Below are 15,820 nucleotides of genomic sequence, written 5' to 3'. Positions count from 1 at the left end.
TGAATCAACTCAACACTGCTTCACCTCCTCATTTGTGCTCCTTTTGAGAGTGCAAATGCATGTGTGTGTGTGTGTGTGTGTGTTTGGGGCAATGAGCAGGTTTACATTCAAGCTCCTCTTTCTTATGTGTAATAAAAACCACTTTAGGGTTACTTGTATAAGACTGAGCTAATCCCTAAAGCAGAGTTTGTTGTTGTCTATTGTGGATTATAGAACATGAAGGTCATGACGGATTATTCAAGATCACTAAACAAATAGCTTATTTTTGCACTTTGATTTGGGTCTCTGCACTTAGAGGTGAAGCGGAAATACTGGCCCACTGGTGTCAAAACCAAACTTCTAACTGCTTCAAGAAGTCTCTTGGGTCACTCAGCCTACAGTCCACAGTACGATACAGCTGCAGGGGAACTCAGCCTCTGGGACCATAAGCACTGGTGGACAAGCACATCTTTTATCAGCTGCACTGCTTATTCCTTTGCATCACAAGTAACTTGAAAATCCAAGTATCCAGGCTCTCTTGCTGCAGTAATGTTGTGAATGGCTTGGGTTAACATGAATTTTAGGAAAAAATGTGGACTTCTGCTTCCACTTAAAACTTTTTCCTTGCTAATTTTCTACTTACAATCATGTTGTCAAATTACTCTAATTTTATACAAATCACTTTATTTTTTTCTGTTATATTAACGAGAGAACAGGGAAAGAAATAAGATAAATCTACAAAAGGCATATTCCTTTCATCTAGAATTTCAGTCATTTTTTGCAGTTAATTTCTGTTGAGCTGAGAAGTTGAACAGGGCTTTAAGATGTCAAGAGGGTTGCTTAATAATAAGCAGTTCAGAGCTATTGAATTGATTATTTTTCCGTATAACAAAAATATATAGTTGTTTGGGGGATTTTGGTATCTTTCAACTACTTCTTTTATTGGGTGAGAGGGCAATGTGTTAAGCATTCATTATGAGTTAAGGGCTTGGGGGGCGAGGGGGGAAGAGAAATTGTCATATTCTCCGAGAAAGTTACCTGATATTTTTGTAGATATATAGGTTCTTGACACCCCATCCCCTTCACACCACCCAGCTCCCTCCAAATTCTTTAGATTTCCTAAAATCCCTAGGATTTTTCTTTTTTTTTTCCAGTGTATTAGGACTTTATAGGCATGCTTGGCCCATAGTCTGTATTAGATTTAGCAACTGGAATGTTATGCTTTACATGCCTGTTCCTAGTGGTTGAGCAGTTTGTTTACTGAGATGATAGAAGTGATCCCAGTGGTTTTTATTGGCAGTAGAAGGCACACTGAATATTCAAAGCAAACAGAATTGATTTTAAAGAATACAAAAAAGTAACTGCTCTGAAACTTGTGAGACTTGAAGCATTTCTAAGCAGTTTTTCCATTTTGTGATTTGCTTCTCAGCTGTAAACCTTTCTCAGTGCTTAAAGAGACCTGATACATGTCTTCTATGCTGATAATCTAAAGAGATTTTTCAAGAAAGCAAAGATGCTTATTTTAATGTTATAGTTAGGTTAGCCAACTTTGCTTTTACAGTGAAAGAATAATAATTTACATTCATATTATCCTATTTCCTCCTGGGACTTCACATAATCTTCCCTCTGATAACACTAGCCTTCCAGAAATCCCATCTTCTGAAACTGAGAAGACTATAAGAAGGAGATGAAATCTGAGATTGTTATTTATATTCCTTAGGTAGAGCATTGAAGCATGTTCTTCTAGTTCATGCTATTTTTGGTTGAAAGCTAATAGTTAATATGATTGCAGCCCATCTGTTGGATTGTTCCAAATGACAAAACAGAGATTAAGTACCTCACAAAGCCAAACCTGTGTGTGTGCTAAATTGATACTTATTTTCAGAATATCACAACTGTTGACAACGCATTGGTCAGAAGGAAGTATTAAGTCTGCAGGCTTGTATATAGTACTCATAGACATGATAGGAATGTGTTCTTGTAGCGGGTAAGACCCATATGTTTTCATTTAGATAGTTTTCAGTAAGCTTTTAAATCTTGTTAAAGACCTTGCTAAGCTTGGTTTTGAATGATCAGTTGGGAAACATCATATTTAACAACATTGCTCTATTAAATTCAAATCTCTTGTAGAGATCGCGTCTGGCGATTATAAAGTAAAAAAAAAGAAATAAATGGAAGAAGGGAAAACAAGAGTTCAAATTCAAAAGGTAGAAACCAGTTCATGAAACTTGTAATTCTTGGAGCAGTGTGAAAGAGGAGACATAATGTGATTCAGAGTATTGGTATTGTATCCTGTGATTCCAGGAATGTTATAACTAATGAAACTATGCTTTTGGCAGGAAAATTTTGTCATCCTATAGGTAAGAGTTGCTGTGGAAATTTTTACTTGCCCAAGAATGTATTTGAAATGTACTGAATTAGGGATGAATCCAGCAGTGAAGATACTCAGTATATAGAAGTCCCATGTACATAAGGAGTCAGATTCCTTCTTAGTATTCTTTGCAAGGTGTTCAGGACCCCAAAATCTGGAATCAAAGTACTTTTGACCAAGCATTTAAGTGTCTTTTGATTGTTCTCTCCACTTCTAATGACACACCACACTGTTATCACTACATATCGAATGGAATAAATAGACACATCTTAAGCATATACATTCACAGTATCTCCAGAGATCAATGACAACAACTGCAAAAGCACGGTGTCCCCATTGTACACGGGAAGGGAGGGCCAAGTCACTCAGACTAACATGTTCGAAGTAAACAATTTCTGGTTTGTTGGAATGACATGCTTTCCCTTTGTCACAGTCTGTCCAAAGAGGGCAAAGAGGTATTGGATCCATTCCTTCAATACTCTTTGAGAAAACTTTCAGGTTTAAAGTTTCTGCCAGGCAAAGAAGCTTCTTTTCCCTACTCCAGTCATTACAAAAACTCCTGGTGTTGTCTTCAAACATGTTGTTAGTCACATGGTTTCCTTTGCACAGTTGACAGTAACTGATAGTTTGGGATTTTTGAGGTTAGAATGGAGCATCTATCTTAGGTAGCTAAATTAAAAAACTAGGGTGTATATAGTTTCTGCAAAGCATGATCAAGGGTATCTCTGTTAGGCTTTCTGCTCTGACTCACGACTGTCTATTGGTGTACAGGGAGACAAGCTTCTTAATTCAGGCACTTAAGATAGTTGTCATAAATTAGGCTGTTTCAAAAGTCTCATTTGTAGGTATTACCTAAACTTTTTTTTTCCACTGGATAAATGTATAATCTTCCAGAAAATGTGGCTTGTTTTTAGCCTTCATACGCCTGCCTTTACAATAATTTTCATGAAGTTTTACTCTCTCAGGTAGTCCCCACTGAGTGCAGCGTACTAGTGAAGATTATTTCTATGACTAACAACTATTGAATCTCATTCTGTATTTGGTTTCTGTAACTCAGACCCCTGTCTTTTTTTGTGTTGTGCATGTATGTCAATTCTTTCTTGCACATCCCTCTTAATGAGGTCTCTGCGTTATTATTTTTTTTTTTTACTCCAGTCTTCCAGCTGATCTCACACAAAACGATACGTATAAGAGGGAAATAATGTGGTGATGGATAACTCGGCACCTTTTCCTGCTTTATCTTGTCTCATTTGTGACTACTTAATCAATCCACTATTTTATAAAACTGTGTTATTAACTTTGAATTAGAATCAAATTAAATGCAACGTGCATTTATTTGTATTTGCCATATTACTGCCCCTACACTGCACGGTGTCTTAACAGTGCAGCAGTTCTGTGCTGGAGGTTTTAGTGGATAAAATAATTTTTTTATTTTCATGACTGCCATTCTAGTCTAACCTGCAGTCCAAAATGAAATTAGTTTGGAGATCTGAGTCCTGTCCCTGTTGAACAATAGTCCACATTGCAAAACCACCAAATAGGCACAAAGCTGGCGATTTCTACTCAGGGATACTCAGACTCGGCCAGCGTGGAAGCACAATTACTTCACACCCTAGGGAGTGATTTTTCTAGATAAATATTGAGGTTATTCATAAGTCAATAGGGAAAAGCATCTCTTGTGAAACTGGTCTTTGCATCAGGTGGGGAGAGCAGTTCCCAGTGCTGCTGCTGCAGGCTCGTTGCTCACTCTGGTTAAGAGGTTTTATAATCTAGGATCTCTGATTTAAGGCCACCTCAGTTGCACGTCCCATTTACTTTGTAGTAGAATATGTAAGCAAAGATTGGCATTTTGAGGTGATGTTTTAGCTGGCTATTTGTTGGAAATGATACCTCCTGATTCTGCTACAATTACTAAGTGTTTTGCCTTTAGTTAGAGAACTGGGATGTTACTATGAATATCTGAAGGTGCTAGCCGTATGGTAAATACACTAATTTATGTTCATGCGTTATTGACTATATCACCTATTCATTAAGATGTTTTCCCAAGAGTTACTCTAACAGTGAAGCTCAGAGACCTTAAGTGCCTGTCATCTTTGTGCCAAATGGATTAAAATAAAAAATGCTCAGCACTTCTCAGTAAATCAGTGCTCAATTTCAGCTGGGTCATACCATGTTAACAAGCTGAAGTATTAGGTTTCTTTTTTTTTTCTCTTAGTTAAAAAAAAAAAAAAAAAGAAGTTTCTTTTCGTTCATACCATTAGCTATTTTAGACCAAAACTGTATAAGAACATTTTTATTTTGGAGTACACTAACACAATTTAGATTATTTCATACCTGTACTAAATGAACTATAAGTGTAAATTCAAATTAATCTAGTTATTTTTATTTCATCTGCTGCGTAAATAAGCTTTAAACCTCTAGTGATTACTGAATAGTGAAAGTGGCTTAACAGAAGAAATTAATACAGGGCTATCTGTCTGAATCTGCAGAGCCTGAAAAAATGCCTGGTAAGTGACAGGTTTCCCTCTGATTTCACTGTGATAGCTCAGCTTGTCCAGCTATGGTCATCTACCCTCCCCTCCATCAGTAGTTATCCTGTCACTGAAGACTAATGAAGGGGGGTTCATAGATTTGTACTCTTTGACTTTGCTAGTGTCTCACTAACCTCTAGCCTAGATCATATAAAAAGACTGTAACATTGCCATGGCTCTGCAGTTCCTTCCTGAAAGTCAATCATCAGCCAGAGGGGACAGAGGGAAAGTAATTCTTCCTTGGGTCAGCGCGATGGAGGAGATGATTGCTCTAAAGGTCCATTCCCCTTTCCTTTTTTATAACACTGTCAGTATAACCAGGGAACATTTTTTTTTAATCTCACATATAGACGCACAATCCCTGGTTGCAGAGAGGATGTAGAAGTAAGGAGGAACATGCTCTGGGATGGGCATCAGAGGGAGAAAATCTCTTACCTTCAGCTTACTTTTTCCAGTTTTTAGCTTTCTTCTTTAACTGCAAGGAATAGAATTAATATATTTCTGAAACACACTGAAAGCTTGGACTCAAATGTTGTCTTCTGGCCTATGCCACAATGAAGTTCATCATAAAGATAACTGAGAACTACTGGAATCTGGAGAGAAAAAGGAGTCTTGGCCAAGCAGCATATACAAGTTTATTATCATACTTTGAAGGATATGTCAGCTGGAGGAGATGTCAGGTTTCTTTTGCATGCCTTTGCCTTTTGCTCTGCCACTTCATCATCTCCTTAACCTGTGTGTAAAAGCTACAGCTCTGGTAGACTTTAGTCAGGTGGAGTTGGGAATCTCTGATAACAGATATTTATAGTCTTCTCTCCATTTTGATGTGTATTTAAATTGCAAAACTTTGGACCTTTTTTAAAGTTTGTGGATTTTTTTTAATACATATTTATGCTGTCATGTTGTCTAATTTAATATTTTTTTAAAAATATTTTTGGATGATTTTAACCAAATTCAAATGTGTCAAAGATGTTAAGCCCAAGTGAATAGTGTGAAAGTTGGCAGCTCTAGAGATGAGAGAGAGCCTGATAATGCTCCCACTGTGGGGAGGCTTACCGCTTGCTTCACGTGGGAAAATAATCCTGAGAGAGAGATCAGGGAACACCAGTCTTTTGGTTCTGCTATTTATGGAACTACTTGTTTATTCTTAGAAATCCTTTGAGGGTACTTTTGTAAGCTGAGCATCTACTCTGTACCAAAGTGTCTAGATGGTCTGTGACAAGTGATGTATTACTTTGTCTGGTTGTACATGATCACAGCATGTTCTGGTTCCCCTAGTAAAATTGGTGGTTTTTTATTTCTTTCTCTCCCCAAGATTTCTTTTGACCTAGCAGAATATACTGCTGACGTTGATGGGGTTGGCACTTTACGGCTCCTAGATGCTATTAAGACCTGTGGCCTTATCAACTCTGTGAAGTTCTATCAAGCCTCCACCAGTGAACTTTTTGGAAAAGTGCAAGAAATCCCACAAAAGGAGACCACACCTTTTTACCCAAGATCGCCTTATGGTGAGGAGCACTGATGGTGTGTGTGTACTGTCTGTCTGTCTGTTCTCCCTGCTTATGTCTCAGGGCTGAAGTAATTTGGGTGTGAGATTAGAATGATGATAGAGCTAAAGTGACTAGACATGTCAAGAGGCATAACTTTATGAATTACTATGCAAAAAGTATTTGCTGCCATTGCCTGGGGGTTGGAAATTAGCATCTCACTTCAGAAGACCGTGTTCATTCAGCTCAGAGGTGGAGAGCTCTTGTAGAGAGAGGGGGAAGGGTGGCTTTTCCTTCACAAAGGGTTGTGAGATACCAGTGAAGTGATAAGGTTTCATATTTTTTGTTGCCTAAATGAAAAACTCCCAAGAGCTCGCTTTTTTCTTCATGAACTCACATGAAATTCTTATTAAAGCAATGTGCATGGAGAACTTTGGTGATAAAGTTTCAAATCAATTTGAGTGTTAAGGCACCAGATTTTCAGTTTTATTCCTCCAAAGTATTTATTATTATTATTATTAGCAGAGGTCACCACAGTGGCGTATTTCACACGCTCTGGCTGTGATAATTATATTGTAAAAGAAAAAGTGCTATGCTGGAGTGTGCACAAGAAAACAAGCAAGAAAGTGCTGTAACACTTCCTGGCCAGTTCAGAGGCTGCACAGAAAAGAAGTGTTTTCCCATTCAGCTGCTCTTTGTTGGGCTGGATGTTTTTTCCACATTACATGTGGCACATATAGCGAATTAATCAAACTCTAAGGCACTCCACTGTTGAAACGTTGACTTTACCCTGCATGTGAGAGAGACGTGTACATGTGTCTGTCTAAGTTGTGTACAAGCAGAGCAGAAATACATAATGCTTTTAACTTATTTTTGTAGGGGCAGCAAAACTGTATGCCTACTGGATTGTGGTGAACTTCAGAGAGGCCTACAATCTCTTTGCTGTGAACGGCATCCTCTTCAATCACGAAAGCCCCAGGAGAGGTTAGAAAATCCATGTGAAACTGTTCCCAACTTTGTGTACATCTGACCAGAAAAATGAAACAATACATCCTCAGGTTTCATTTAAACTTGCCAAAATTCTGTAAGGAGGGTGTCGTGACTCGTAGGCTGCTCATGGCGTTTAATGCAGCTCTCCTGGTAGTCTCAGAGTCGGCAGAACAGCAGCTTTCCCTTTCAAGCATTATATTCTATTTTGTAGCCCTCTGCCACTGAAGTATCTGATTTTGTGTATCGGCGCTCTCAAGATTGACTGCAATAATTTTGTAACATCCCTGAGTTTTCTTTCCCTCTTGATAATAAGTATGTTAAGGCTAAAATGTTAAAATGACACGTTAAAAGGCAGGTTTTCTGAACATTTAGGTGGGCAACTGCATAACAGATGCAGTTTCAGGTGTGACTTGTACTCAAGATTTTTATTTGTGTATAAATGTCAAATTAAGAGGCAGAAATAAGACTCTCTAAATTCGTAAGACTAGTCAGTACAGCCTGGCATAATTTAAAAATTTGTGGATTATATCCCATACCTTCTGACAAGATGGCTTTTAACACATGGCTTTAAGATGCCTTTCCATTTAATCCTTAATAGCAATGCAGTTTAAATTCCACTTGATCATCCCTTTTCCTCTTGCAGTACTTTATGAACAATTAATACTGGTATTTAGTTTGACAAGAGTCCATGGTTGATTAAGAGTCTCTTATATGGTGACAGTTTTCCTCTGCCCTTAAAGTACTGTGACTGTAGAAAACATTCTAAAATTAAACTTTAAATTAACATAGAAAAATGGATTCTCAGTGCAGAAGCCTTTTATTATGGTCTAAATGAAAAATAAATTCAAATTTTACAGGAATGCAATTATATAAATTATAGCCTTGCACAAAATACAGTAATTTTAATCATACTTACAAATACAAAATAGACAATAATTGCAACTCCATTTAAAAAAAAAAAGAAAAGAAAAAGAGTCAGTGTCAGTAGGATTTAAAAATTTATTTCAGTCTTTTGGAGTCACAGCTGCAAAGCTTCATAGTACACTGGGTAGGCATCATTGATGGTAAGTAATGCATCAAATATTCGGTAGTAGAAGTTGGTGCATACTTCACTGAAGCAGATGACAGTACAAATGAAAAATTAAAATATAATCAAATTCAATAGATTGTTTCATTTAGAAGCCCTAATACTTTACTTTCTTTTAAACAGTTCACTATGATAAATTCTAGGTGCACTCTAAACTGATGTCCAAGTTGCTCTGAGTTATCATTAAGCAACTAAAACATTCTGACCAACATAAAGAATGACGGAATATGCAATGAAAGATATTAGCTTGGCATGATTTCTAGTACCACTAAGGAGCTACTAGATAAGATGGAAATTATAGGAAAACATTTATCATTTGTGCTGCTTCTCTATAGGCTTCTGCCATTTTGAAGGAGGAAAACTTCAGTGCTTGTTGCTATTTTGATCCTTCTGACATTTGTTCTGGCTTTCACACTGCTGCAATGGAGCTTCCAATCCAAAGTATATTTTCAACACATTTAATGTCCCCGCAGAGAACCCAAGTCCGTGCTTTGAAGTCTCAGGCTGTACTTTTGGTTGTATGTATGTGCTGGGTGCAGTTTTAAGACCCCTATGCCACAAACAGGATTCTTGTCTTAGAAATGGTTTCAGTTGGCTCTGTTTGCCTTAGTGAGAGTACAAGCCAGGACAGCAACTGTAACCACAGCCCAGTGTCATTTGCTTAGTGTTTTTATGAGAAAAAAGTCTGAAAATTTATACAGAGGAGAAAATGGAAGAAAACTAAATTTGAGGTTGTTGCTTAATAGCCATTTATCACTTTCCTAATGTTTTTGAAAGTGCAAAGGCACTTTGGGAAGAAAAGAGGATTTAACTGGGATTTCTAATTCCTGTGTGAAGATGGTAATATACACAGAAGTTTTAAAATGCCTTATAGTTTGGCTTTTTTTTTTCTTTCCTCCTACTGATTTCAGAGATTGGGAATACCTAAATAAACCGATACATATTTTATTCCAATATTACATACCATTATTCTAGTTGGTTTAGTGTTACACTGAATTGATCGAATAAAACATCCCATTGATGGTGACTCTAAGTGCATCTTGTCCACACAAAACATAATGCCTGGGAATCAGGGGAGAGCAGAAGGTTGTGACAGTGCTGCTTACTGAGGTGCAGAGTTGGTCTGTTCTGGCAGACAGTGCGTTTTTTTTTCCCCGTATCTGAAGTGTTAATTGTACTTCTGAAAATTTCTGTAGACTTCCTACAGTGAATGTATTTATAGAGAAGGACTGTGAAGAGACAAATCCTAATATTTCTTGTAGGTAGGGCTCCATGAGGTATGTTACCCTGTAAGGCAATGATAAGGATTAACAGAATGCATTTTTGGTGCCTGGCAGCCTGTATTGTGGACTGTGATCAAATATAGAAGTATTTGTATTTGAAGTACCAGTACTCCTGGTGAAGGATGATGAATTGCAGTTGTCTGCCAATTGGCTGTTAGCAGCTAGTCACTGAGGCTGAGTTGAACAGACAATTGTAAAGAGTTTACTTCATTATTTCTCTTCATAGAGTGTTCAGATATTATGCTACTGGGGCAGCAATACACGAGGCTGGTGAAAATTAGAACTGCCTGATCTCAAGAACTGCTTCCATGAGAAAGGAATTTAGGAATATACACCTCTTATTGCAGATACCAGTTCTTCTCCTTAGCCTTCCTGGTTTTAACTCAGAAAGGAGCACTGGTTGTTAATCTCATGTAGCCTGTATGATAATAAGGACGTCTACACAGAGTTCATAAGGGTAGATAGTGCTTAAGTCTAATACGAGAGGTTTCCTATTTCTTGAAATTACCAAGGTTTGAGAGAAATGCTGGCTTTGAGAAGCTGGTTTGATTTTCTACTTTTATATTGCTCTATAAGAGCAAGACTGCAACAGGAGTAGTTCTTAAGATGTGACACCATACTGCAAATCTGAACACTTTAGTTTGCTCTGTGGGCTTGCTTTTAAATCTGATGTTTCATGTTCTGACAGCCACAGTGACTTTACAAAAAACACCAGTGATAAATTCCAGGTTCGTTGAACCCACTGTCTGAGCCTTACATCTTAATATGGGAATAGTACAGCATTATTAAATTGCACAAATACTTGGGTCCATACTCAAGAGATATATGTGTATGTAACAACAGAGAATATTATATAAAATATCATATGGAGTAAAATGAGTGGCTGTGTTAGACTAATTTTAATAACATATACATCTACTTTGAGCCTTTCTGTAGTACTTACCTTTCTAATTTTTTCTTTATATTATACATGCTACCTTTCATCCTTTAGTAATTTTTATAGTTTTATGAGATGGAAGTCACTTTTTTTGACAAGTACATGCTTTTCAGCTCACATAAATCAACACACTTCCACCAAAGTGCATAGGGTCATATTGATTTATGCCAGCTGAGGGTCTGGCATAGTACTTCCAGTAATGGTCTGGTAGTGTAAGATGAGTATAATTTGCATGCTTTGGTGAAAATACCTGTATTAGCAGTATACCTTGCTAAAGCTGATTCCTTCAGTTACTTTCATCAATTTTATCCAGGTATAGCTGAAGTGTTTCCTGATTTATGGCAATGCCAAAGGAGAATGGGATCTTCCATTTCTGAAGCTTGTTTATTGCCTAAATATGACACTAGCTGAAGAGCAAAATGCTCTTAACAGTGGTAGTAAGCTAGAAGGAGGCTTCTCTTTCCAAAAATGAACAAACAAAAGAAAACTTTCCCAGAGTGCTGCTATTTTTTTTTTTTAAAAAAAAAAAAGAAAGCCAATGTTATGGGATACCAAATAGGGGAGGTAGTGGCTGCCAAGTTGCTGGTGGTGGTTGAACATGGCTCCCAGTATTACCAGTGTGTAAATGGCTGCCATATAGCAATATTGGAAAGGTATTTCTGTTCAGTGAGATGACAGTTTGACAGTGGAAGAGTGAGGCAATTAGCAAGTCTAGTTTTCAGGAAAGCTGGGGCTTGATCCAAGCCTTTTTTACACCATTGGAAAGATTCCTGTTCTTTTACTGGGCTCTGGATCTCACTAATACCTTCTTTTCTGAGTGAGAAAGCAAACTACTTGTTGACAGTGCCATTTTTTTCTTCCCAGACAAGCCCTTACTTTTTTTCCCTCCTCAGTTCTGTGTAAGAAGTTTTCTCAGGGTTACACGATGTGCCTTTGGATGTCAGAGATAATTTTCTGATTTGGTTAACCACTTCATTTCTTGCCTCATCTGATCTTTATCTGCCAAGATGTACAAACATGTACAGCATGTTTCCTGACACAATGCAACAGAAGTTTTGTTTGGTGTTTTGCTTCCCCCCCCCCCACCCCCCCCCAAGTAATAAATACTTTGCCTCCCCACATGACATCATTGTGTAGCTCATTCAGTAGGGAATTTTTGTTTGTCTGATACCAACCCTGGTAAAGCAGTTGTCATCAAACCATTGCTGTATAGCCAGAGGGAAAGGATACAACTGCTCATTTCTGTGATCTCTTTCAGCCGGGGAGGAAATGGCTAGGTGTTAGATTGCAGGCTGAATGTTGTCAAAGTACGTGTAGTAAGATTAAAATGAAAAGAAAGCATGATTTAAAGAGAATGGGGAGTGTTCTTTGCTTTTATTGTGCATCTGGAGCACAGGTTTGCCAGGGGGAAGGGGGTAAGAGGTTCCCCTACTCTCTGCAAATATGTTTGGGTATCTTTTGAATTTATGGTTTTTGTTGTTACTTTTTTTTTTAACAAGCTTTCAGACTCCCTTTTGCCTCTGTTTCATAGAGAAGGCAGAAGCAGATGGTGACATCTGCTACCGACTTTCACAAGAAATCCCTGCAGTCCCTACTGTAACAGCTGCTCTTCTGCAACTCCTATAAAGAGATGTAGCCAATATCTGCCAGATTTCCTTTCTTGTTTCTTTGGTTGAGGAGACTAATTGCTAGTCTCCTTACACACTTTCTGTGCAAGAGGAGCTTGGTCAACCTAGTACCATTGGAAATACTAAGGGCTTTGTTGGTGCTCTCTTTTTAAGTTTAGGCCTGTGAAAGACATAAGGGTGTAAAATTTTCAGTGCAGAGCTATATCTCTCTCATTTAATATAAAATTTTCCAACCCACCAGTATACCTGAATAGCAAAAGTCAGCGGAGTGTTGCTTGCATCTTGCTGTCTCCTTGTTGGATGAGAAGAATGCAGGCTGGCTAGGATCATCAGGGATCGTCTGCCTTGCATATTGAAAACTTGATGGCAAGGTACCACGGGCAATGTAAAAGGAGTTACTCAGACAGTTGTGTGCTACAGAGCAGCCAAGATCATTTCATGCTTTTTAGTTTGCGTGTTTAGACAGAGAAAGCATGCAGTGTCCTGAAGACATGCATTCTTACTGGCTTTTTCTCCCTGCTGTGAGACTGATCCTGCTAAGTGATCCATGCAGGTGTTTTCTTATCTACACATGCAGTCAGTGGGGATAAATGTGGGCATTAGGGTCTATTTGTACAGATGGATTTGCAGTAGTATCGACTGTAATAATAGAGAATTGCCAGGTAATACCTCTCTGCTATTTTACCTAAGTACACGTGTTTTTCCCTTGGAAAAGATTGGATGTTACAAAATAAGTGAATTCCAATAGTTCTGCTGATGTTGAACCTGATACTGACTAATTAGGACTGATCAGAGCATATCACCATATATGGAGATTTTTGTCTAATTTTTTTGTTGCCAATAAGTCATCTTAATCTTAAACTTCTAGTGTCACTTTCCTAGTACCAGCTGATACTGATATATGAAGGCAGTGCAATCACACCAAAATATGAGTGGGCTTTCCTCTGTGAGCTTCTGTTTTAAAAGCAGTACCAGACTTCTGAAATAAGAACTGAAGGCTGAATGTTTCTGCACGCCCTTAGCTTTGGGTCTCCAGGTAGTCCAGGTCGGTGCTGTGGAACTTGTCACACATGGGAACAAAACAATTGTGTACAGGAACTAAATCAGGATATTAAAAGATATTTTTATCAAGTAAGTCACTGATGAAGGAAGATGCTGTGTTGAACAGTCTCATTACTGAAATCTTTTTAATTCAGTCTTTGCAATGATACTTTGTGGGAAACTTTATGACCTCTTAATTTTTTTTCTTTCCAATCTCAAAGTACCCCTGATTCTATACTTCTTTATCTGATGCACTTCTCTGGGGTCTATCACCAGTTCATCTAAGCAGTTATGGATATAGCTCGTACAAAACCTAAGTAATTTCTTGCCTGTGGGTTTACATTTTTTTGGAACAGCTGCATTTGCAAAACAGATCTCTCCTTGAGCAAATTATTATCTTATCAGATGCATCTTTTTGTCATTAAATCATGTGCTATCTTGTGGCTTATACTATGTTGAGAAGAAAGTGGATTACAATTTTTGCTCTTTTCCATGATTGATTTCAACATTTTTTTAATCTCAAAAAAACCCAAAAAAAACGGCAGAGCATGCGCATAGTTTACAAAATGTCAAAACTACTACATTTAGAAAACTTCACTGTGTAATTCTTAAAATTTCTCAAGTTATATTAACAGATATCAGCGTTAGTTTCTTAAACTAAGAAATTGTAGACTTTTTTTCTCTACTGAAATATTAGCCCAAGCTTTTGAAAAAAAATGTTATGGAAGATAGGGAAGTAAGCAATTGGAGTGGTCAGAGCATGTATATCACCTGTAGTGTTCTTATGGCTTCATTAATGAGCCACCTTGTAGCAGCGTTTTTAGAAATAATGTGGTTTATGTGCGTATTTCTCTATGTTTTTTCCCTTTCTTACATTTATTTATCCTCAGGCAAAACACAATGGAAAATGTGACTGTTCTGCTTTTTATTTTTTGCTTTTTTTTTTTTTTTTGCATATATGTATATGAGAACATGAAGTGAAATACAGGCAATAATTGGGACTTTTATATCTTACATTTTACAAACTAGCTTAAAGTGAATGTGAAGTTTGCAGAAGGTCAGAACAACAGAACTGCCATAGTGCTTTCAGCCTGTTGTGGTTTCCTCGAGCCCCACGTTGGGCGCCAAAATAACTGTCGTAGTTCAGCCCCAATCGGACCAGACTACGCAGTCTCTCTCTCACTCCCCCCACCTTCCGAGAGAACAGGGAGAGAAAATATAAGGAAAAACGGCTCAAGGTTTGAGATAAGGACAGGGAGAAATCCTTAAAGTTACCGTCACGGGCAAAACAGACTCGACTTGAGGAAAACTATTCATTTATTACTACAAACAGCAGGATAATGAGACAGAGAACAAGATAACCTCCCCCCACCCCTCCCTCTTCCCAAGCTTAACATTATCTCTACTACCTTCCCCCCCCCCGAGCGGCACAGGGGGGAAGAGGGAATGGGGGTTGCAGTCAGTTCATCATATGTTGTTCTACGCCGCTGCTTCATGGTCGGGGGAAGAACTCCTCACATTCCTCCCCTGCTCCAGCGTGGGGTCCCTCCCACGGGCCACAGTCCTTTGTGGAACTGCTCCGGCGTGGGTGATCTCTTCCACGGAGTTCAGTCTCTCCAGAACAGCTGTCCCAGCGGGCCCTCCACGGGCCACAGCTGCTTTCAGGCATCCACCTCCCCCGGTATGGGGTCCTTCACGGGCTCCAAGTGGATCTCTGCCCCTCCGTGGACCTCCATGGGCTGCAGGGGGACAACCTGCTCCACCATGGTCGTCACCACAGGCTGCAGGGGAATCTTGGCCAGGAGCCGCATTACTCCTCCCCCTCCTTCTGAACTGACCTTGGCGTCTGCAGCCGTTCCTCACAACAGGCTGGTAGATGTCTCTCAGGATCTTTTTTTTACATCTTATTCACTTCTCATTTCCTCTCCACTTCTTGCAGCCAGGCTGGACCGAGTCGGGCCCAGTCAGCTGCCTGGCGAGAGGCCAGAGGGTGAGGCCTGCAAGGCCCATGAGGCCTGCGCCTCCCCCTCTGCGCCTCTGCCCCCGCTCAGCTTCTTCACATCTTCTCTTCTCTCTCTTTTTTTTTCTATTTTCCCATTCTTAAATACGTTATCGCAGAGGCGTCATCACGAGACATTCTGCTACCAATCGGCTCGGCCTTGGCCAGCAGTGGGTCCGCCCTAGGCCTGGCCAAGTCCCCTGAACAAAGGGGAGCGACTTCTAGCAGTTTCCTACAGAAGCTACCACCTTAGGCCCCCCCTACTAAACAAAACCACAACATAGCCAGAAGTCTATTTAACTCAAGTATCCCATTGCAATTGCTGGGACATTAGGGGAGGCTATAGGAGATGATATAGATACAGAGTGGTCGTCTCAGACCCCTGTAGCTGATGGGTGAGAGACCGTGCATAAAAGATGCACCTCAGTCCCCTGCTCCCCCGGACTAGGGCTCTGTTGGAATTCAGTCTAAGCTGCTGCACATGAGA

General features: G+C 39.1%; 1 protein-coding gene across 4 annotated transcripts in view; it reads left to right on the top strand.

The window, feature by feature from the left end:
* The window catches only part of GMDS (GDP-mannose 4,6-dehydratase), a 431,792-nt gene that overhangs the window by 164,230 nt on the left and 251,742 nt on the right, over positions 1-15,820 (top strand). For all 4 annotated transcript variants that reach the window (XM_086740292.1, XM_086740289.1, XM_086740290.1 and 1 more), the window contains 2 exons: positions 6,197-6,389; positions 7,248-7,352. In XM_086740292.1, the coding sequence (XP_086596418.1) occupies positions 6,197-6,389; positions 7,248-7,352 (298 nt within the window). The remainder of the gene's footprint in view (positions 1-6,196; positions 6,390-7,247; positions 7,353-15,820) is intronic.

Source organism: Chlamydotis macqueenii, chromosome 2 (genome assembly GCF_036417535.1).
Source record: "Chlamydotis macqueenii isolate bChlMac1 chromosome 2, bChlMac1.mat, whole genome shotgun sequence".
In the NCBI taxonomy this organism is placed as follows: Eukaryota; Metazoa; Chordata; class Aves; order Otidiformes; family Otididae; genus Chlamydotis; species Chlamydotis macqueenii.
This window is presented reverse-complemented; position numbering and strand designations above follow the sequence as displayed.